Source organism: Heteronotia binoei, chromosome 9 (assembly GCF_032191835.1).
Source record: "Heteronotia binoei isolate CCM8104 ecotype False Entrance Well chromosome 9, APGP_CSIRO_Hbin_v1, whole genome shotgun sequence".
NCBI classification, from domain to species: domain Eukaryota; kingdom Metazoa; phylum Chordata; class Lepidosauria; order Squamata; family Gekkonidae; genus Heteronotia; species Heteronotia binoei.
The window spans coordinates 36908461-36932020 of NC_083231.1; the positions used below are offsets into that span (position 1 = coordinate 36908461).

General features: G+C 44.0%; 1 protein-coding gene across 1 annotated transcript in view; it reads right to left on the reverse strand.

Moving 5' to 3' along the window:
* The window catches only part of WWC2 (WW and C2 domain containing 2), a 194262-nt gene that overhangs the window by 31101 nt on the left and 139601 nt on the right, over nucleotides 1-23560 (reverse strand). Inside the window, exons 10-14 of the mRNA XM_060246480.1 lie at nucleotides 14561-14650; nucleotides 10156-10772; nucleotides 4872-4995; nucleotides 2148-2228; nucleotides 1962-2048 (exon numbers count right to left, since the gene is read on the reverse strand). Coding sequence (XP_060102463.1) covers nucleotides 1962-2048; nucleotides 2148-2228; nucleotides 4872-4995; nucleotides 10156-10772; nucleotides 14561-14650 — 999 coding nt within the window. The remainder of the gene's footprint in view (nucleotides 1-1961; nucleotides 2049-2147; nucleotides 2229-4871; nucleotides 4996-10155; nucleotides 10773-14560; nucleotides 14651-23560) is intronic.

Here is a 23560-nt window from a genome sequence, read left to right on the forward strand (position 1 = left end):
CCAGCATTTTAAATTGGACCTGGAAGCCAAAAAGTAACCAGTTCAGCTGCTCAGAGCGCTAGAATGATATGGTTTGAATGGCTGCTGTCACATAAGAGCCATGTTGCTCCATACTGTTATAACCAGGGTAGATAAGTTTAATAAGTATGTAATGGTTGAGATTACAGCATAATGACAGGAAGAATCCGGGAGGGGGGGCTCTTGTGCTGTCTTGCGTAACATGTTATTATGCACCATATGGAATGGTCTGTGTGCCATTTAGGACCTTGAAAAGGTCTGGGGGGGGGGGTACAAGAGTGCTTCAGTGCAGGCAGCATTTTTATACTGTTTTAGATGATGTTGTTGTCCATTGGTTGGACCTATGGATGCTGTCATGTCTAATTTGGTCCTAAGACTCCTTTTCCTGCTGCTACAGTTTAACAGTGTTGGAGTGTTCCTTGCCCATATGTGGACGGGGTAAAAACCAGCAAATAAAACCTGCTGCTTTCCCCACAAAGATTTATTTGTGATGCACTATCATATCATGAACACACATGAGGATGCCTCATAGTGAATCAGATCATTGGTCCATCGATGTCAGAAATGCTCTGACTGGCTGCAGCTCTCCAGGGTCTCAGGCAGAGGTCTTTCCCATCACCTGCTATCTGATCCTTTTAGCTGAAGATACCAGGGATTGAACCTGACATCTTCTGCTTGCCAAGTGGATGATTTACCACTGAGACGCAGTCACTGCTATCATATTATGATATGGAAAACAGCCCTTAAACCACAGAACTATTTTCACAAACTAAACTACCTTGACTGAAACAAATGAGCCTAGTAAAACAGGCACTTCTTGTGTTAAAAAAAAAAAGGTATTCTTCTGCTGATCAAATGAGAAAGTCAAACCACACTCACTTTGAAATGCAAATATCTCACACACATACAATGAATGCTTAAAACTGTCTCAAGGTAGCCTCCGAATCTCAGCGACAACATAAAAGTATGCTCAATTTTAAGGTCAGCTCCTTCTGGAAAAGATTATCTAGTTGACTGTCATATTGATCCCTAGGAAAAAAAAATCCAAATCCTTTCCCCCTCTACAGTATCTATCCTGGCCTTTCCTAGAATCTAGGCACCTGCATTCATTTCTAGGGAAAGGCCAACAAGTCTCAGGGCACCAGGGCAAAGAAACTGAACAGCTTGCAGTGCTGCTGGGATTGTTTGGTTCAACTTGGTTGATTCACCCACCCCTTCCTGACCGTCTGTGAGGCACACAGGAATGTCTGAAATCCACCTGCTGACCCCCGCCTTCAGCAGCTAAGGAAGAATGAGCTTTGCTGAGTATGCAGGGTAGGGGAGCTGCTTGGCGCTGGAGATAAAAGCAAGACGCGTGCTGGAGAGAAGCATATATCCTTCAAAGGGGAAAAAAAGAATAGGAAAAAAAAAATAAAAAGGGGTTAAATGGCAGGGCTTTGCTGTGAAGGAGAGAGCAGAGTTTTGCATTTTTTCTGTGCAAACATTCATCTGGGACAGGGATAAGTGCTCACCTTTTACTGAAAAGAAAATTAAAAACAATTTTTTTTACAAGTGCAAAACTCTCTGCGTGAGGAAGGATGAAAGGAAATTCTTACCACGTGGATTTTTGTTCTTCTCATTGACAGGAGGGCATTCAGCAGCAGGGTTGCCCTAATATTGAATACCCTCCTGTGCTGAGGAAGAACCGCATCTTTTGCTCCCCCTACCCAACCGGTGACCATGACAGTATCTCACAAGAAAGAGTCTTAGAAGAAGACGGGGTGTTGGGCTTGACAATCGAGTGTGGCTGCTGGGAGTGCTGAAAGAAGGTGATCTCTTGATCACAGAGGTCCAGTCTGAAAGGAAGATGACTGTCAAGTGCAGTCAATTTTTTATTTTTTGCAAAAAATGTAGATTTTCATTGTTAAACTATCAGTCATTTTTTAAGGAATTCCTGTACTTACACTTTGGAGCCAGGGGAAACAGAAAGGACATGCAGGTTTTGTAACTGCACCACAATTATCACAAAACTTGAGCTGTTTGTATCGTATCTGTTAAGAAAACAAAAAGAAACAAGGGAGCGGCATCAGACATTTGCAAATGCATTTGAAATGCTCCATAAGCAGCTATTTCTGCAAACAAGGACTTACCTGAGTCCGATCTGCACTTGAGCAGTTTCTAGGATTGTGGCGTCATCTTCACAATATGCAGCTTCTTCGCTATCATTTGGTCTGGAGAACAGGGATAAAAGGGGTTTAGGAGTGGCAAATGGTTAAGAAGGAACAATGTTTAAACCTCTGAAAATTCTACTTATATCCAAATCAAATGTTGATTGGAGCATCAATCAAATCTGCAAAATTTTTAGTACTCTGTCTAGTAAAGCTCTCAGAGTGAGACAACATGAAGCTGTATCTTATTTATGGATTTAGGAAATAATGCTAAAGTTTCTCTCCTTCATGGTCACTTATTTGAAAGAGTCCTTATAGTTTATGATTGCCTGCATGAGCAAAGAAAGAACAAACTAGTCACTCTCCATTTTCCTCAACTTTGCAAAACCACCCATTTTCTTCTTTACTGTTTAAGCATGTGTGTGGCATCAAGCTGCAACTAACCCAAGCAAGGGGCTTTCAAAACAAATGAGAAGCAGAGGTGGTTTGTCATTGCCATCTTCTGCAGAGTTGTCCTTGATGGTCTCCTATCCAAGTACTGACCCTGCTTAGCTTCAGAGATTGGACAAAATCAGGTGATATCAGGGGTGGCCAAACTGGCTTAACATAAGAGCCATACAGAATAAAACATCAGATGTTTGAGAGACGCAAGACATGAACATCAGATGTTTGAGAACAGAAAGGAAGGAAGTGAGGAGGGAGAGGTCAAAAGAAATCAACTTTAGCTTTAAATGCATTTTTCAAGCTACCGGCTGGCTTGACTTAGAAAAGTGATTTAAAGAAACAAATGCCTTCTCCAAGCTGGCCAATGAGGCAGTGGGGGCCTCAAGAACCACACAATATGTGTGAAAGAGCACATGCGGCTCCCAAGCCACAGTTTGGCCACTCCTGGATTGTACCATCCCATCCTATATCCCACTTTATTATTTACTAGGTTTTTTATTCTGATTATTATACATAGATTTTTAAAAAGCTACTTCTTAACCACAAATCAAAATCCTTCTGTCCGTGAAGTCACTATATGGGGATGTGAAACCACATCTCCATTATTAGAGCCCTTAATACTGGGAAATCTTCAGTCTCCTTTCCCTTTTGCTAAAACTATTTATGCCAGTGAGATCAAGGTTACAATGGTAACTCCCCTCTCTATTTTTGTATGATGTTCCCTATGTAGCCTGCCCTTTTTCTCACTGAATATGCTCCTCGGAAATGCCCATCACATTCTTCCAGTTCCCAGAAAAAGCCATCTACATAAGGGAGAAGGAAGCTCTTTGTCTGGGAAGGTATCAAAATACACCCACCTTCACCTCCAAAACTGTGCAACTATTGATTGGGATTTCCAACAAGTGGGAGGAAATGCCAGCTGCCCATCAAAGTGACCCCCCCCCCCAAAAAAAATCATATGATATGATGTAAGCTCTGCCAATTCCTTTAAAATCCTACAACATAGTAACTCCTACACACATTTTTCTCTGGAGCACACAAAGAACACCTAGTGTCAGTTTTGTGCTGGGAACGCATGTGCTTGGATCAATAGACTAACATAAGCAGGATGCTAGGAAAAAGTTTTAGCTAGCAGAGTCAGGATTTTGTTTTGTTTCTTTGCTACTTTTCTCACCCAGCTTCTTTCCTATCTCAGTTCTCTCTGAAACAGCCTTCACATCCTTTCCCCTTTTTGTTATCCTAATAAAGTTTTTCTTCCCAAAAACTAAGCCTGTGGCATCTCCCTCGCATCTGCTAGATACATTCACATAAACTGAGTACCCTGGTTTGGTAACTCAGGATTTCAGAAGTGGATGAAAGGGTTGGCAGAGGGTCTCCCTATCTGCTCTTGGTCTGGATATCTGAAGGTCAGGTGGCAAGCCGTGCTACCAGGTCCTTCCCTCCTGCTTCTAGCTCATAGAAGCGAAGAGGACAGGAGCGTTCTCTTCCCCCTCCTATTGTGACTGAGTACATGGTCCCCTCTTTGGTTTTAAATGATGCTTACATTTTTTTTCAAAATGGTGCATCACCTTCTTGCTTAAAAATATCCTAAAACGTATTGAGTTTTTACATTATTCAGCTTTACCAACTCTCCACTGTCTGAACAATTGTGATTTTTAAACTTAATTGAAAGCTGCATAGAAGGTTCGAAAGCAGAACCTCAACACAATAGAAGATACAGCATCTCAAACTCCAAATTGGTTTCAACCTAGTTGGCATCTGTGTTGTGCCGGTTACACATTCTCTGGGTTGCTGCTTCTTGTTTGTGCAATTTCTCTAATTCTTCCTCTTCTCAGTACTCAGCCTCATTTGTCCTCACTGCCATCTAATGTAATTGGCTGCGGTGACCCCGCTTATGTTGTTTCATTTCAGAGTGTCATTTCATGACATTGATGATGTCATTTCAGAGGCAGCAGAATCATGTCATCAACCAAAATCCCAGGGTTTGCTACGGTGACCTGTGATTAAACAACAGCTTGGGCCAATGAGGCTCAGAACTGTGAAGAAAAGGGAAAAGGTGAATAACAGCATCCAACCAAAGTAAATGTGCCACAAGTGCCAAAATTTCAGGCAAACAACCATATGAAGACATGAATTCTGAAACACCTCTAATTTAAATGTATACTGATGCTCAAATTGCTGCAAATCCCTAAGAATGACAGCACCAGATGCTGGAACTTTGTTTCTAAACAGACAAAACTGCTTTTCCTCCTCAACACCTACTGTTTTAAGGAAGCTTCGTATACACCACTGTCTCCAGCCATGGACTCATCAGACACTGCAGCTGATACACATCCTGCCTTCTCCTCAAGCAGGTGACCTATGGTTCTTCTTGGTAAGTCAACATCTAAGACCAAGAAAACAAGAAAGATTTTTAGATCAGAGAAGAAGAAGAGATTGGATTTATACCCCACTCTTCACTACCCAAAGGAGAAGAAAAAGAAGATATTAGATTTATATCCTGCCCTCCACTCCGAATCTCAGAGAGGCTCACAATCTCCTTTATCTTCCTCCCCCACAACAGACACCCTGTGAGGTGAGTGGGCCAGAGAGAACTCTCACAGCAGCTGCTCTTTGAAGGACAACCTCTGCCAGAGCTTTGGCTGACCCAAGGCCATTCCAGCAGGTGCAAGTGGAGAAGTGGGGAATCAAACCTGGTTCTCCCAGATAAGAGTCCGCACACTTAACCACTACACTAAACTGGCTCTGACATAAAGAGTCTCAGAGCAGCTTACAATCTCCTTTCTGTTACCCTCCCCTCAACAGACACCCTTGTGAGGTAGGTAAACTGCAGAAACTGCTCTTGAGAGAACAGCCTCATTGAGTTATGATTGGCCCATGGTCATTCCAGCAGGGGCATTTAAAGGAGTGGGGAATTAGACCCAGTTCTCTCAGATAAGAGTCTGCACACTTAACCACTACACCAAACTGGCTCTCTGATGAACTGTATATACAAAGCTCTGAAGTCCCAGTAAGGCTGAAAAAGATACCAGGCAACATGGGAATAGTTTATTTTTATATTTATGCCCTGCCTTTCCCCAAAACTATAAAAAACATACAAAATACAATAAAACCTCAAATTACACCCCCTTTAGTTTCATTATAATGCTTTATAAACACAAGACGTATGATTGCAAAGGTTTCAACCTTTTCAGTTGCAAGATATTTTAACTCCAAACCAATAGTTACAGCTTGTTGTGTGAGACTGAGGAAAGCTATGCATATTGAGATGCTTCCTTTTTCAGAACTATTGAAGGTACAGGAGATATTTCCTTCTTTGCAACAAGTTAATGTCTGATTTTCTCCTGCTCATACTCATACTCCAACACATGTCCTAAACAGACAGACAAAAAGGGGATGGTGTTCTACAGGTGCAGCCCATCTTAGGTTGCAACCAGTGTTCCCTCTAAGCTGAGTTAGTGTGAGCTAGCTCACAGGTTTTTAGCCTACGGCTCACAGGTTTTTGTCTTAGCTCAGGAAAAATAGTCCCAGAGCAAACTAATTTATGCAGGAGCTCATAACTTGAATGCCAGTAGCTCACAAAGTAGAATTTTTGCTCACAAGCTTAGTATTGGTATTGGATACAACACAATAGATTTGTGGGCCCCAACTAGAAGTGTAAAAATTCTAGAAATTTTGAAGCCATGAAAAAGTGCTTTATTCTGTTTTTTAAAAACTTAGTATGCTATAATAATGTAAATATGTATGGAATTTAAAAGTTATCTCTAGCCCATTCCCTTGTGCCTTTCCCCTTATACCTCTGCAAGGCAAATGACTAGAAACTTACTTTTTAAAAATGAAAGCTGGGAATTCAGAGAACCTGCTAAGCATAGTTAAAACATTCCAGAGATATATTGCTATTTTAGTGCCATTTTTTAAAAAAAAGGGGGGTGCTATGATGCCTCCTCTGATGATAACAGCATCTGCATTATTGATGGCATGTGAGGAAGAAAACAAACTGACTCCACAACTATAAAAATGCACCCGGAGGGCAAATGTGTGGAAGATCTGTGCCCTGTGCTTGTGGACTGATTCCCAAGAAAACTCAGGGAAGTGTATTGTGTTATATTCTTCCCCAATCCTTTCTCCCTTTCCCCTTTTCAAGACAAGGGTCAGGTCTGGGTTCACACTTTAAATGTAGAATAGCATCAAGAATATGTGTATTCGTTCTGATAGCATTTAACGGAGTTACTGCATTGCAAACAAACTTACAGATGGCATGTTGAGTGAACCAGTTAAACCAAAGTTCTCACTTTGCTTGGTCAACACAGCAATCAAACCCCATGGCTGCTGTTTACGAAAAAATTAGATAGAAATTCTCTCTCCTGAAATCCCAGCAAGTAATAAATACTAATTCTGCTTTAGCTTAACAGAATAAGCTTCATGGCCACTACCAACAAGGGAATCTTCAGGGCCAACCATTACTTCATTTAAATCTTCAACTCAGATTCGTGTGCTAGTGCCCTGCAGAGAGCAAGAAACATTCACTATAAGCAGCATCCTGTAATGTAATAAGTTGCAGGCCTGTGGAGTCCTTTCATCTGCCAAGGAGCCAAGTGTATTGGTATGCATTACGCCCCCCTCCTGAGTCATGACTTTACATCTTGTTAAGATGTTTAAATTTTAAGGCTCCAGATTAGAGGATTGATTGCTGCATTTCTCCTTTCATTTGTAGCAGTGGGGATGCTTTTTCCTTGATGATGAAGTGCTTTTTCTTCCACTACTTTGAGAGGGGTGAAGGTGATGACATGATTTATTGATTACCCCTAGGAATAACTGCAGCAGTCTGAAATCGACTTTGACAATGACAGAGACTGTCTGCAGAAGAACTTCACGGTTATTCTAACTCTGTGGCCACAAAAGATATCCTGCGCAGGAAGACCTCTCCTGGAGAATGTTTGTGCAGGGACAAAGTACCCTCCCCACCCACAACCAAAAGCACAGGTTGGGGGGTGGGGCGTTTCAGTACATGTTTAACTTTCCTCCTGAAATCTATAGGTTGAAAAGTGTCGGACTTTGAAATGGGCATATAGCAGCCTTTTGCGCAAATGTATATGACATCAGTGCTTTGAATAAGATATTAACAGAACAGATAATATACTTTTATTTAGTTTGCAGTTTGAACAGATAATATTTGGAGGTTTTGGTCAGGCAACAAGGCAAGTAGTGGGGAAAATGTATGATGATGGATTTTTGGCAAGCAACACAGGGACATGTAGGAACAGAGACTAGGGCCAGTAGAACCATAATCATGCCTTGGCCTTATAATAGGGTTGCCAGACCCCACCCCCGGTGGAGGCAGAGGTTCCCCACTGCCAGGCCCCATCCCTCAGCTGCTGATCAGCTGGCCACAGAAGTGACTTATCAAGAGAGAGAGGAAGACTCAGGCCATGATGCCGATGCCACACTGGAACTGATGTCATCACACTAATGATGTCTGGGTGATACTTCGATATTTGGGCAAAAACTCTATGGTAGAAGCTGTTTTACCGTAGAGTTTTTGTCCAAATACCAGAATGTCACAGTGACATTGCAGCTTCATGATGTCTCTTCCCACGTGACACTAGCAATGTGGCCTTGGCCACCCTTTTTCTCTTGGTAAGTCTCCCCACCATTCCCTGCCAGTTCCTAAGAAGGGCCTGGCAAACATAACCTCATGACGGCTCACTCAAGTTAGATTTGACATCTGTAATATTGGCAGACACTAACTTTGTTTCAAAGATTTTCACCTTGGTAATGAGGGGCAGAATATTTCTCTATTTAAAACGCAAAAGTTTATGGACTCTCAGGGCTCCAAGAGTCCTGTCAATTTACCACACTTTGTGGCAGAATGGAAGCTGTATGGATTTCTAGTCACCCTGCACAATCATTCATATACAGTGCTGTACTTTAGGAAGATTTTTGGAGAGCTGTAGCACTGGAAGAGCACTAGGGAAGGTTAAGAATTGCCAATAAAAATGTCACACTGCCCCCAGCAGATGAATGAAGACCCTTCCCTCTCAGCCCATGAAAGTTGAATGCAAAGAAAAGCCTTTCTTGAAAATATCTGCCTTTGGCCATCTGTGGTTCTTACACTTTGGGTGAGGTAGAGAATGTACTATTTCCTAAGCCCAGTCAAATGTGTTAATTCTGAGTTAAACACTGAAGTACTGTCATTCACATTACTAATAGCTTTTTTCCCTTACACAGGCAACCAAACAGATGGTAGACAGCCTTGGGAGACCATCTAAGGACAATGACAGGTGGCTATCGATACTGCATGTCACCTATCCACTTTAGCTGCCGCCACTAATTCTTTGCTACAATAAGGCCTCTGCTGTGAAAAAAAAATACTTCAGCTGACACAGGAATCCCAGTGTTTGACCAAATCAAAGTTCTTTAGTAATCCAAATAACCAAGTATCGATATTAGCAATTTCTCTCCATAACTATCATAATGCTCTGTAACAAGAGGAAAAGGAATCTGAAATTGAAAACCTTCACCAGAAGGTGGCAGAGCAATACTGAATGTCAGAAGTGGGGAGAGGTTCTTCTAAACAAGCACAAGAAGACATTCTTAATGAACACAACAGAGAAAGCATCCCTAAATGGCCTCCGGGTTAGAAAACTCCTTGAGATTTAGGGGTGGAGCCTGGGAAGGGCAGGGTTTGGGAAAGGATGTCAGTAGGATGTGATGCCACAGAGTCCACCCTCCAAAGCATGCATTTTCTCCAAGGGAACTGATCTCTGTGATCTGGAGATCAGTTGTATTTCTGGGAGATCTCCAGGCCCCACCTAGAGGCTGTCAACCTTACAACATCCTCACCATCAAAAATCTGAATGACATTCTCAGAACATGTTTACCCCTTTCTAGGAGTTCAAAAGTAAACTCTATTCAAGTTAAAACTGAATTCAGTTTATGTGCAAAGACACAGAATCACAAATACTCCAGTCAAACTACCTTTGACTACCTCTTCCCCCCCCCCCCCCCACTATTATATCCAATTCACCCAACTATAGCTTGTGCAGAACCAGTTCAAGACTTGTTTTCCAATTCTGGTCTAGAGGGCAAGGACAAACCATAATTTGCCAGTTCAGATGTAATGGCAAACTCTGGTTTGCTTCAAAAGAGGAAATACAGAAAGAACTGGAGGATGCAAAGGGAGAATGGAAGAAGGCGTACATAAACCTGAAGCAAACTTGGTGGTGGAAAGTATTGTCAAGTCCCAGTCAACTTAGGGTGACGCATAAGGGGTTTCAAAACAAGAAACAGAGGTGGTTCTCCATTGCCTTCCTCTGCACAGCAACCCTGGACTTCCTTGGTGGTTTCCCATCCAAGTACTAACCAGTACCAACTCTACTAAGCTTCTGAGAACTGATGAGATCAGGCTATCCTGGGCCATACAGGGCTGAAGAAAGCTTACGTAAAGCCAAATCAAGCAACAGAACCATAGAAGAGTTTCAAGCAGCAAGATGTACATCCACACACCCAAATATTAGATGCAGGTTTGACACTATAACATTTTTACCTGCATTTCTCGAAGGTGACGTGATCTCTCTAACATTTTCACTGAGGTCTTTATCATCTGTAAGAGACTGAGAAGATGTTCTGTTTCCAGAGTCCAACAGGATTTGGTTCTCACAGAGGCTAATGCCTGCAAAATCACTCGGCAAATCGCAGTCCTCAAAGTCTGCTGTGAGGTGGTGCAATGGAGAGTCTTGAGGTGGCACTGAAAAAGCACCTTCTAAAACCAAAGGTGATCCAGGAGGGGACAAGGAGGAAAGGGAGGATCTTGAAGACAAGGAGGTCACTGATTTTGGAGGTTCAGTTAATTTGGGGAGATAGCTTGTTGCCGAAGAGCCAGAAGAATCACTATGACCCACTCTCCCATGGGAGTTGACCACCTCGTTTTCATGTATGGTTGTGATAGGGCCCGATGGAATGTAACCACATTTCTCTTGCAACATGAAGTCCAGTTTATACTGATAGTCCAAGTCTGTGGTTTGATCACCTTGGTTATAATATAGATCTGTAGAGCTGAGGGAATTCAGTGATCCCCTGCTAGATGTGTTCAGAGACCCACGACTGGATGCCAGGGACCCCAGGCTGCTCCCAGATGATACAGATAATGTACTGGCAGAGAGACTACAAAAAAACATGAAAAACAAGCCACAAATCAGTTTGAACTATTATATGCCTGATTATTAACAGTTCAAAATAAAAGGCAAAATATTTAATATAATCCAATCTGTCTATAGAGCAGATAAGCATAATAACACTCTGTATAAATATAATGTTTTGCAGTCTTGTTTTTCTGTTACAGCTTGGTGAGAAATTCTAGGGTCTCATTTGCTAACGATAACAAATCTGTTTCAACCTGACAGTGTCCCATGAGGGTGTACTAACAGAATATTTTGTACTTTTCAACAATTGTCATTTTTTATGCAATTGGTTTGCAATGTATGATGAGAGCCCACTCATCTTTTAATTTACTATTTGGAATGACTTGTTCTTCTGTCTTTTGCATTTTGTGTTCCTTTCGTTAACGGAAACAGACAATGCATACACACTGCAAAAATGCCAGAACTTTTATTGACAAGAAGAATAAAAGAACTGTCAGAGTAAAACAGAAAACTTAGCTGGCCATTTTTTTGAATGCAAGAAAATAGTGCCTTCTTTTCTGTTTATCAGTCTGATTCAGATTAGCCTCAGTGCACAGTTACCCAGAGCAGTGGGCCCCAACACCAGTGACCCCCCAACATCTTTTTGGCACCAGGGCTTGGTTTTGTGGAAGACAATTTTTTCACGGACCGGTGGGGATGGGGATGCTGGGAGTTTTGCTGCCCCAGGCTGCCCCCCGTGGGTCTTTAAATAAGGAGTAGGTGAAGTCTCTGCCTCACTCTGCGGCCTGGTTTCTAACAGGCCACGGACTGGTACTGGTCCACGGACCGGGGGTTGGGGACCCCTTACCTAGAGAAAAAAACTGTTTTGCACCCAGGAGGTGTTGTGCACTTCCTGGTGATCCCTGGCCTATCCACTTAGTCTCAACCAAGGCGCGGGCTTTTTTGGCCCTTGCCCCAACCTGGTGGAACATGCTTCCACTCAAGATCATGGCCCTGTGGGGCTTATTACAGTTCCGCAAGGCCTGTAAAATGGAGCTGTTCTGCCGGGCTTTTGGCTGAGGTGGCAGATGTTCAAATATTCAGACATTCTGGCCTCCCGTGCTCATGCCCCAACAAATTTCTTGGGGTAAAAGATTTTGAGAGTCAAAGCTCCTTTTGCTTGGTATTTGATAAAGAGAGCTTTGCCTCTCGAAAGCTTATACCCTGAAAATCTTGTTGGTCTCTCAGGTGCTACTAGACTCCAACCTCTCTTCTACAGCAGACCAATGTGGTCACCCTCCTGAATAGGGTTGCCAAGTCCCATTTTAAAAATATCTGGGGACTTTGGGGGTGGAGCCAGGAGACTTTGGGGGTGGAGCCAGGAGACACTGGGGTGGAGCTAGGGGGAGGGGGGGAAACGGCGCCGGGGAGCGTAGCTGCTCCTCTGAGATGGGCTCAAATTGGGCCCCTCTCGGAGGAGCAGCTGCGGGGGAGGGTGGGGGCAGCAGCGCAGCGGCGTCGCGCGCTCCGCCTCTGGGTTGGAATCGGGGGCTGCTGCAGGAGGGAGACGCGCCGGCCTACCGCGGCCTGCTGGCCCAGTGCCTCGTGGGGCTGCCCGCCCCGCCGCCGGCGTCGCGCTGCTGCTGGTGCTGCTGGGCGGCGGGCAGCGCGGACGAGGGCGAGGAGGCGCCCTTGCCGCGCGGGGACTTCTTACGGGACATGCTGGCTCAGGGCGCCGCCAGTGCTGCCGCCGCCAGTACCGGCCTTGCCCGCCCGACGCAGCTCCAGCCGCCCCTCCTGAGCGCCGCTGCCACCATCCCGACCTGCTGCTCGCCCGCCTTCTCTTCCCTTCCTGCGGCCCGCTACAGCCGCCCCGCCTCGCCACGCCTGCCCTCGGCACCTCTCTCAGCCACTGGCAACACCGCGCCCGCCCCGAGCCGCCCAGCCAGCCCCCAAACCCGGCCAGAGGGAGCGGCGGCTGCACGTACGAGCAGGGGGGCCGGGGAGGGCAGCAGGCCCCCCTCAACACTCCGCCCCCATTGCTTCCCCTTTGGGAAACGGCCGCTGGCTGAGAGCAGAGCCCCCTTGCCCGCCCTCGGCAGCCTTTGGCCCAACAGCGCCACGGAGGAGCAGCTGTGGGGAGAGGGGGCGGAGTCATCCGCTCCGGGATGGGGCGGCTCGCCATGTTCGTGGCACCGTTTCCCCCCCTCCCCCGCTTTCGTTTTTGGAAGTACCGGCCTCGCCCGCCCGACGCAGCTCCAGCCGCCCCTCCTGAGCGCCGCCGCCACCATCCCGACCTGCTGCTCGCCCGCCTTCTCTTCCCTTCCTGCGGCCCGCTACAGCCGCCCCGCCTCGCCCGCCCTCGGCACCTCTCTCAGCCACTGGCAACACCGCGCCCGCCCCGAGCCGCCCAGCCAGCCCCCAAACCCGGCCAGAGGGAGCGGCGGCTGCACGTGCGAGCAGGGGGGCCGGGGAGGGCAGCAGGCCCCCCTCAACACTCCGCCCCCATTGCTTCCCCTTTGGGAAACGGCCGCTGGCTGAGAGCAGAGCCCCCTTGCCCGCCCTCGGCAGCCTTTGGCCCAACAGCGCCACGGAGGAGCAGCTGTGGGGAGAGGGGGCGGCGTCACCCGCTCCGGGATGGGGCGGCTCGCCATGTTCGTGGCACCGTTTCCCCCCCTCCCCCGCTTCCGTTTTTGGGGGGAGCGGGGGAAGAGGGTGGAAATCCTGGCGTCCCCCGCCAGAGCGGGAGGGTTGGGAAGCCTACTCCTGAAACAATCTGCAGTGGATTTATCCCTCTCCCCACTTCAGTGTAGTCTGGAGCACCATGGGAAAGGGAAATCTGGACAGTTTCAACAATTGCTTTAGGGGGGTTGGTCAGCTTTGCTCCAATGGCTCTAAGTTAATGTGAACACTTCATTTTTGCTAGCATGTGAATCAGACTATCTGACAAGAAAATTCCTCTGCACCGTTCAATACTAACGATGAAAAGAAATTAAAAAAAATTTACATTCCACTTCTCATCTGTATCTTGTAGTTTTGCTGTAGCTCAAGCCACAGCAGCAACAGGACTACCCAAGTAGAGAAAAGAGCGCAATTAGAGTTGCTTTAAGAGAAGCAGCTCCTACTGTTGGCAGTCTCCACATGGGGAATGGAGATCTCTCAGAATTACAACTGATTTCCAGACTACAGAGATCAGTTGCTCTGGAGAAAAAGGCTGCTTTGGCAGTATACTCTGCTGAGGTTCCTCCTCTCCCCAAATTGTGACCTCAACAAGTTCCACCTCCAGATCTCCAAGAATTTCCCAGTCCAGAGCTGGTCACCCTAAGCTCTGTCCTGCCAGTGACTGCTGACAAGTTTTCTTGGCAACTGCACCTGAAGGGTCTATGTCCTAGAGAAATGGAACATTTGTCCATTTTGTTTCCCTGTTTTCTTGGCAACATCACAGACAGGACAAACAAGTTAAGGTTGGTCACTACCCCCATCTTCTTTTACTTTTTTATTTATTAGGTTTTGCTGTAATTATTTTTGTTTCAAATTGTTTTGTTAAGCTTTGTAATGCCCACATTGATCAAATATGAGGTAAAAAGGCTCTAAATTGATGAAAAATCAATAAGTAACTATGCACCGTATAGGCCATGTTGACATGGAGCAGACCTGATAAAAGCCGTAGAGAGCAAAACATTCCATAGCAGCTACAAAGCACATTTTTGTGTGACAAAATGTAAAAGTGTTTTACAAAATCTCATCTGGAATAAAATAGTGATATTTAAAATTAGACAATGATCTTGTCAAACAAGCAGTGCACAAACAGCGTAAACAATCCAAACTCACCTTTTAAGCTGCAAATGCAAATAAGTAGTTAGTTTAGTAGTTTCTTCAAGTTTTTTAACTAAGGTTTTTCTTCTCTCTTCCAATTTTAACCTAGAAAATATAAGCATCATTGCTATTGTATAAAAACAGCTCTGACAAAGCAGTCAAAATCTATGTTGCAGATGGAATACAACCTCAAAACCCTCTCTCATTGGTATACTGCATTTTAGCTGTTAATCCATCTCTAAAAGGCCGATTTTGCAAGTGACTAGCAATAATTTAGATTATGGCCATGCAGAGAGGGGGATTTAACCCTTTTATTCTGCTTCATTATGCTAATCAAAACCAGGTTCCCTCTGCTTTAAATGGAAAAAGACAGGTTATTAAAGGATGCATCTTTTCCCCTTTAAGGTACCAATAACAACACGGGAAGTTCAGTTTTGATTAGCAAAACTGGGTGCGACTGAAGAACTAAATACTCCCCCCTACCTGTATGGTGCTAAATCTAAACTAGGGCCATGGGAACACAATTTACCTTTACAGACAGATTATGTGACTTTCCCCATGTCAATTAATGCTTCAAAGTGGGAGCTCTAGGGTTGCCAGGTCCAACTGGGGTGGGGACAGGAGACTTTGGGGGTGGAGGCAGGAGCAAGGGTGTGACAAGCTCCTGAAGGGAGCTCTGGCCATCACATTTAAAGGGACCACACTCCCTTTAAATGCCTTTCCTTCATTGGAAATAACAGAAGATGGAGACACCATATTTGGGGCTCACAGAATTGGACCCCCCTGGTCCAATAATTTTGAAACTTGGGGGGGGGGTGCTTTAAGGAGAGCGTAGCATTTTCAACATAGCATTTGGTGCCTCTACCTCAAAAAACAGTCCCCCCCCCCACAGCCCCAGATACCTACAGATCAATTCTTCACTATACCCTATGGGGACCAGTCTTCATAGGGTATAATGGAATGTCCACCGGACTTTCAACCCCCCCCCCCCGCCCTCTTTCTGATAACCCTGAAGTTGGGGGAGGGCCTCCAAACCAGGGGATCCCCTACCCCCAACTGTGGATTAGCAACCTTAGACCTCAAGGAAAGCTATAGTGTGATTATATTGGTTAGAGTGCTGGAGTAAGACTGAGAAGACCTAGGTATAAATTCTCACTTGCCATGAAACTTCCAGGCTGACCCTGGGTCAGTCATTCTTTCTGAGCCTACAAATTCTCAAAGGGTTGTTACCAGGATAAAATGGAGGACTGGAGAATCGTATATGTTGCCATGAGCATTGGAAGGAGGCAGGATTAAAATGCAGGATTACTACACAACTTTGCACTGTTGCAAACAGTACGCAATCAAGAGATATTTGCATCAATAGACTGAGCTTTCCCAATGCAATGCAACTTGTATAGTCCACTGTGGTATATGGGTATAGATACATACCAAACAACCAATAAGGAAAGACAGTAAGGTTGTACATGGCTTTTATATGTTCCTCATACCTCATACTGTTCCTCAAATACCACAAGTTTCATATTATCTTTTTTTAAAAACAATTTTCATAATTAACTAGATAACCATTACAATGTCTTTCCACTAAGGGCTGTAAAGCAGTTCCAATTTCATTGACTTTATTAAGATTCAAAGCCACCGATGTAGACAGCACCACAGCCCAAGGAGCCAAAAGCAGGACAAGCAGTGCTTCCAGTAGACAAGTAAGAAAATTACTTCTCCAGTCTAGAGATGTTTGCCCTTTCTGTTCTCTCCTTTTATTGCTTTCAATTCCCATGCTGAATTTCAACACCTTCCTCCTTTGTAAATTTTAACAGTTTAAACAAAAAGTTTGAAATGTTGAAAAATTAAAAAAAGATGACAAAAAAATCTAAAGTTGTGTAAGGCTGAATTCAATTACGGAGTAAGGATTTTGAAAACAGAATTCTTTTATTGTGGAATTCATTGCTGTTCCTCCCTCCCTCCCAGTAATCATTCTAGCTCTGCAGTGCCAGATTAAACCCTGTGGAGGCCCCTAGGCAGTCAAAATCTTGGGGACCCCTTGCAAATTATCTCAGAGTTGGAGCCACCACCCTGCTGCCTGTGGCCCCCACTGCAGCCTGCAAGCACTTTCCCAAAAGCCCCTTTGACAAAACTGCAGGAATGAGGCAGAGAGAGGCAAACTTTGTGACCACACCAGCAGTAGCCACACCAGGCATGTCGGGCAAAGAGCGGTTCAGTTGCTGGCTCCGTGTGGAGGCTGGGAGGGCTGCAAGTAGGGGAGGAAACGAGGGGGAGCCAGCCTGGGGCCCCTAAAGGCATGGGGGCCCATAGGACAGTGCCTACTTGGTCTAATGGTTAATCCAGTCCTATAGCTCTGGGGTTGTTGCAGGGTCACCAGGTCTGACTCAAGAAATATCTGGGGATTCTGGGGGTGGAGCCAGGAGCAAGGGTGTGACAAGCACGACTGAACTCCAAAGGGAGTTCTGGCAACCACATTTAAAGGGACTGCACATCTCGAACATCTTTAAAACGTTTTTCCTCCATTTGGAAATAACAAAGGATGGGTCATCTTCTTTTAGGGCTCATTGAATTGGATCCCCTGGTCCAATCTTTTTGAAACTTGGGGGTATTTTGAGGAGAAGTAACAAATGTTATGCTGAAAATTTGGTGTCTCTGCTTCAAAAAACAGCCCCCCACAAGCCCCATGGACCAATTATCCATTATACCCAATGGGAATCAGTCTCCATATCATATAATGGAGTGCCCAGCAGACATTCCCCTCACACTTTCTGATAACCCTGAAATGGGGGGAGGGCCTCCATACCAGGGGATCCCCTGCCCCCAACTAGGGATTAGCAACCCTAGGCCTGGCAACCAGCAAAAGCCTGGGAAGGGGGACATGGGGGGACGGGGCCAGTGGCCACCCTACTCCCTAAGCTCCACTCTCAAAATTTCTAGTAATTTCCTACTCCAGAGTTTGCAACCCTATTTATAAAAGACCTATATACATTAAGTATGGGGCATAGGGGAAACAGCTACTAAATTCATGAAGGACTCTATCATATAGTTTTGTTGTTGTAATACATTTGCCTAATATCTAAATCTATTGCATTGTTCAGCATCAAGATGAAAATATAGGCAAAATGCATTACAGCTCTGCTTTTAATAATGCCTTTTTGTAATTCTACATATCACATCATACTGTTCTGTACCATTCCTCTCTCCAGTGCTGTTTTTAAGTTTCCAAAATTCATTTTCGTTGCTGTTTTATTATGCAATATTCAGATATTAAGACTGACTTAAAAAGTGTGCAGTTGCCCCCCCTCCCCCCTTCCAAAGTTTTAAACTTGCTATAGAAACTTTCCCTTCGGGAGCCTTCTCTCTGAAATGCAAGTACAAGGGCAGGTTTCAAATGCACACATCCCATCAAAGGTACAGCTTGGCATGCAAAATAGACATTTAAGCTCTGGGGGTCTTAGCACTAAGGTTTATTTCCTTTGTGATGCAGACACCTTAAGGGAGAGGTAAAGGCCTCCACTTTAGTACAGCACTAAATACACATTGAAATCTACTCTTGTTCTGTGTAGGATTCTAAATGCTCCATTACAGACCTACAAAGAGAAGGTAGAAATGCCTCAGTGGAAAGCACTGAGACTTGGTTCCTTAAATATCAGGTTTATATTCCCCCCCTCACTTTTCTTCCACGGGCAATGCTCATTTTTGCCACATGCATGAAAATCAGCCAAGTGGCCATAAGAGTGTATCTTTGATGTCTTTTATTACATTAAGGGATTTCTATTAGATCTACTACTTATTGGAGAAAATAACAACCCTATAAAAGCTAGTGGATGCCTCTTATTCTGAATACAGTATGTATTCTCCTCATTTTAAAAGTTTGATCTGGCATTCAAAATGGCTATAAAGAGATCCCTTGAAATAGTCAGGGCCATGTGTTCTTTCTAAGCTGTAGGAAAAGGTCAGATAAATACAAAACCACACAGAGAAATGAATTCATGCCAGCTAGCCAAAAGGATTGAGTAGAATTTTCCAGAGCTTTCTGGTATTTTGGCTAATGCCATGCCAGTTCTACAAACAGGTGAGCATAAGCAGATGCCTGATTTTACAAAATACATGTATGCAACCGTACAAAATGTTGATGGACACAGCTGGAGGAGTAACAAAGAACAACATAAACTTGCATGCACTATGCAGGTATGGGAACTGGCAGGGATTTTTTGGTAGAAAAGCCCAGCAGGAACTCATTTGCATATCAGGCCACACCCCCAATGTCACCATTGTTTCACACAGCACTTTATGTAGAAGTCCAGAAGGAGTTCATTTGCATATTAGGCCACACACCCCGATGACAAGCCAGTTGGAACTGCGTCCCTGTGGGTTCCTGCTCAAAAAAAGCCCTGGGAACTGGAATGTTGCTTGCTTTCCTCCAGGTGACCTGACTGCCAAATGTGCAAAGTTTCCCACTGTGGCTATGTCACTAGAAATTCTGGTTTACTCTGAGAGGGGAAAGATTAACATTAATTAAAATGGCTGTACAAATGTGATAACTGGGTTTTTACAAGATCTGGGGCACATATAAATTAATATTTGAAGACTATTTTGAACAGTAATTTCCCCTTTAGCTGGCCTATAAAAATCAGTTAAAAATGGGCCAAGTGCTGTTTGTAAAAAACCCCACCCCACTCTGATGTTCCAGAACAATGAGTTAAGGAACAACTTTGGTAGCAGTCAGAATTACATGTGGAAAATTTATGTCACATGGCACCCTCTAGTCATGGAGGAAATGTTTTATTTACTTTTCTCTAAAAATATTTTATTGGTAGTTTTTGATCCCTGAACTAGAATTCCAGTAATCTGGTCATTGTTTTATTGATGACAATTCTTATGGAATTGTCCACAAGAAAAAATATTTACAAACACTACTTCACAGCCATCCTGATGCCCACCTATAAGGCCTTTGTTCTGGTCTCCCTTTTTCCTAATGGGCTTATGGGAACCCTAGTTGTTAGATCCATCCACACTAAGACCGTTTTCGCACACAGCTTACCTCGCAGTCACAATCCTGTTCCCTCCTCAGCGTCTGGTAGGATTTCCCATCTGTGCCAAGTTACAGGAAGTGCTGCAGCTTTTGCGAAGCAAGCGTAAACCACTAAAACCCAGGTTACATTTGCTACACAAAAGCCGCAGCACTTCCTGTAACTCCGGCGCAGATAGTGGGAAATCCAACAGACGCTGCGGAGGGAACAGGATTGTGACTGCGAGGTAAGCTGTGTGCGAAAACAGTCTAACACTTTGTGGTTTTTAATTCTGTGCAGAAACATGTAAAACGCCAGATTGCACAAAGGTCCAACCAGTTCATAGAGGACCAAATTTCCTAGGTCATTAGCACCTGACAGCACTCTCCACCACTGGACAGGCTGGTATCTATCATAACCTGAATTTAGGAGGGTTTTGTAAAGGAAACTCTGCTGATAGGTTCAAACAGAGAGACCACCAGGATCTTAACTCCTGTTGGAAGTATCATCTACAGTTGGTTTTCTACATGATTAGCCCCTGAAGAGTCCAGCAGTAGGCTCAATAGCCTCAAATACAGATACATTTAGGGAACTAAATCTATGGTATTATTTTTTTTGAATGGTAAAGAATAGTGAATTGGTCCTTGTGTACCTTTGCTTTTTGACAACGGCACCTTTTTAACTGCTCTTGCGATGGTCTGTGGTTGTGTTGCCCCAGATCTGGTTTAAAAAATGAAGCTAGCCATCTACTAAGAAACCGCTGGCATCAAGTCTCTGTGTTGATCTCCACAATCACTGGATTGGGTCTAAACATGAAGCTGAGAGCACAGGTTGGTTGCACTGCCAGTTTCACTGATTTATTCATAATGGTCTGGCTTTTCCAAGGTCTGTAATAACTGTTCTATGACTATGAAAGCAACAGGGGGGTGTTCCTAAGTCTCTGATAAAGGTTCTCTGTGTAAAAAAAGAACTGGTATCCATAGGGGTTTTCCTGTCCTCTTTTCTGAAGGGAAGGGCTTTTTTGTTGTATTTGGAAAATGTCTTTAATAAATGAGAAATGGTTTTGAAAATTTCACCCTCTAAAGACAAATGACATTCGGAAAGGCCTTTCTTACAATCCTGAGTTTCTATTAAAATGTCTTTAAGTGATCATTCAAAAAGCTTATATTCAAAGTAAGGAAGCAGTAGTGAAGTTTGCCTTGAAGAAAAGGTCCAATGCCCCTAGGGTTGCCAGCCTCCAGGTGGGACATGAGGAACCCCTGGAATTACACCTCATCTCCAGATATCAGTTTCCCTGGAGAAAATGGATGCTTTGGAGAGTGTACTCTATGGCATTGTACCCCACCTGATCTCTCCAGGTTCCATCCCCAAATCTCCAGGAGTTTCCCAACTTGGATCTGGCAACCCAACTGCCCAGTGTTGAAGACAGAGTATGGATTAGATCCAGTGCAAGGCTGGGTGGACTGCAGTGTGGGGGCAAGAGGCCAAAATCACTTTCTTTTGTCTCTTGTGTGACCAGAGTTCTGCTGATGTAAGAGACAGAAGGAGGTCATTTCACATCCTTCATTCTCCTCACTGCAGCCTTGCAATGCTCATGGGCTATCATTGTACATTGGTCCTGAAATCCTGGGTCCTGAAATTTTCTTGACATTAGAAATGGCTGCTGGAGGGGAGGAAGACCTGTAGCCATCCCCATCAGTACTGTTTGCAAGTAAATTGCAGGATCTAAGACACTGTAGTACATAAGTACATCTGTTACTAAAGATCTATATGAGCATGGGAAGGCCTCTGTGGAAGAGTATGGAATGATCCATGGCACTTTAGAGAACATAAGAAGATCCCTGCTGGATCAGAACAGTGGTCCATCAAGTCCAGCATCCTGTCTTACACAGTGGCCAACCAGTTATTATGAAAGGCCAATAATAGGGCATAGAGGCCAAGGTCTTTCCCGGATGTTTCATTCTGGCACCGGTAGAGGTTTACTGTCTTTGAATGTAGTCCCATGGTCACAGATAGACCTATCCTCCACAAATCACCTTTTAATCACCTTTTAAAGCCATCTGTTACTATGGCTATTAATACATCACCCCCTGGCAGTGAATCTGGCAGTCATTATTACATCCTCTGACCCTTACTACATCTTCTGGCATTTTAATCACTCACTGAGTAGAGGTCACGTGCTCAAAGGATCAAGGGACTTGTAAATATAGAGTTGGCTGTAGATGCCCTGATTGCAAGGACTGTAGCTTTGTGGTCCACCAAAGTACAGACTGTACCTCAGTGGTCACTGGACATCTCCTGTCCATCCTTGGACATTACTGCTTTAGAAGTTATGGCATCCACTGTGATATTCATTAGTAGGAGACTGATGTAAAGCTTGTTTGCTGAATCACAAGATTTCTCTTTGTTGCCAGTTTGGTGTAGTGGTTGAGTGTGTGGACTCTTATCTGGGAGAACCGGGTTTGATTCCCCACTCCTCCACTTGCACCTGCTGGAATGGCCTTGGGTTAGCCATAGCTCTGGCAGAGCTTGTCCTTGAAAGGGCAGCTGCTGTGAGAGCCCTCTCAGCCCTACCCACCTCACAGAGTGTCTGTTGTGGGGGGGAGAAGATATGGGAGATTGTAAGCCGCTCTGAGTCTCTGATTCAGAGAGAAGGGTGGGGTATAAATCTGCAGTTCTTCTTCTCTTTGAAACAGCTTGTGCCATTCCCTATCTAGAATCCCCCCTCACACGCACACCAAAAGGGAGGAAATAGTGGATATGAGGTTAATGATGCTGGAAAAAACTTCTGGAACCCTTGGAAAGCTTCCTGTAATATCAGTTCAGCCATTTTCTTGTATTAGCTGCCCTTCCTCCAACTGAAGATTCATACTGAGATAGTAACTGCTTTACTGTGGATTTCGTTGTGTTCTAGGATCCAAGCACTTTTTCCTTTTCAGCCCAGTGTGTGCAAGTGGGATGGTTCTAGATGTTTTTCCTTTGTATATACCTCCCTCATTCCCTGAGAATGCAATGTTTCCCAAGCTGGTGTATCATGGACATTTTAATTGTAAGACTTTTTTGGGAGCTAACTGGACTGAAATGAGGGTTATAAATATATCAAATAAACACTTATGGACTCTAAAAGGGTAGTTTTTCTGTTTTGTTATGTTTGTTTATTTGAGCTCTTTAACTTGTGACTTCTATTGATTATTGTTGGTTTTAGGTTTTGGTTGATTTTAATTGTTTATTGATTTTGCTGGATGTCACCTCAGGCATCTATATGGAGAGACTGCAAATAGGCACCCCAAATAAATAAAGTCTTCCAGCAACAAGTCCTGTCTTTTGAAACACCCTTTTATTTTTCTCATGTGGATTGTAGAACCAGTACTGGCTCCTCTCATAGTGATTTACAGGACAAAATTCAGTTTTTAATATTACCCTGCATCTTTTCTACAGGCCTTGTCCAATAACTTCCTGAAGGATCCCCTTTAAATTTGAATCAGGACTTTAATATATAGCAAAAAGAGCTAAGGGAATTTGTCCTGTCACCACCAACTAGTTGAATGGTGCCATATTCACAGGAGATATTTCTATTAGCAAAATAAATATGGTCTATAATAGCCTTTTCTTCCCCTCTTTTAAAAATCCCTGCCTATAAAACTTGCATTCTGGGACATTGTTGTTTGGGGAACAAGAATACAGTCTGATTTTGGCTTTAAGCCTCCCCCTACCCAAGAGAGGAGGAAGTATTTTTTTTAACTGAGATTTGGGTTTGAGGGAATGTAAGTACGGCATTTCTTCTCATGCTTCCAGAAATCTCAAAACCTAGGATTTTGGGTTGTGTTTATTTTTTAGCATAATTAAATAATATTTTTGAAAAATCTATATCTTTGTTCTGTATCAATTTTTATTAATATTTGCATTTCTCCTAATAGTTTTAAATATTATACAAGGTTGCTCCAGGGCAAATTAGATTTCTTAAATTAATTGCTTTAATTTGAATGTTATTTTGGGTGTT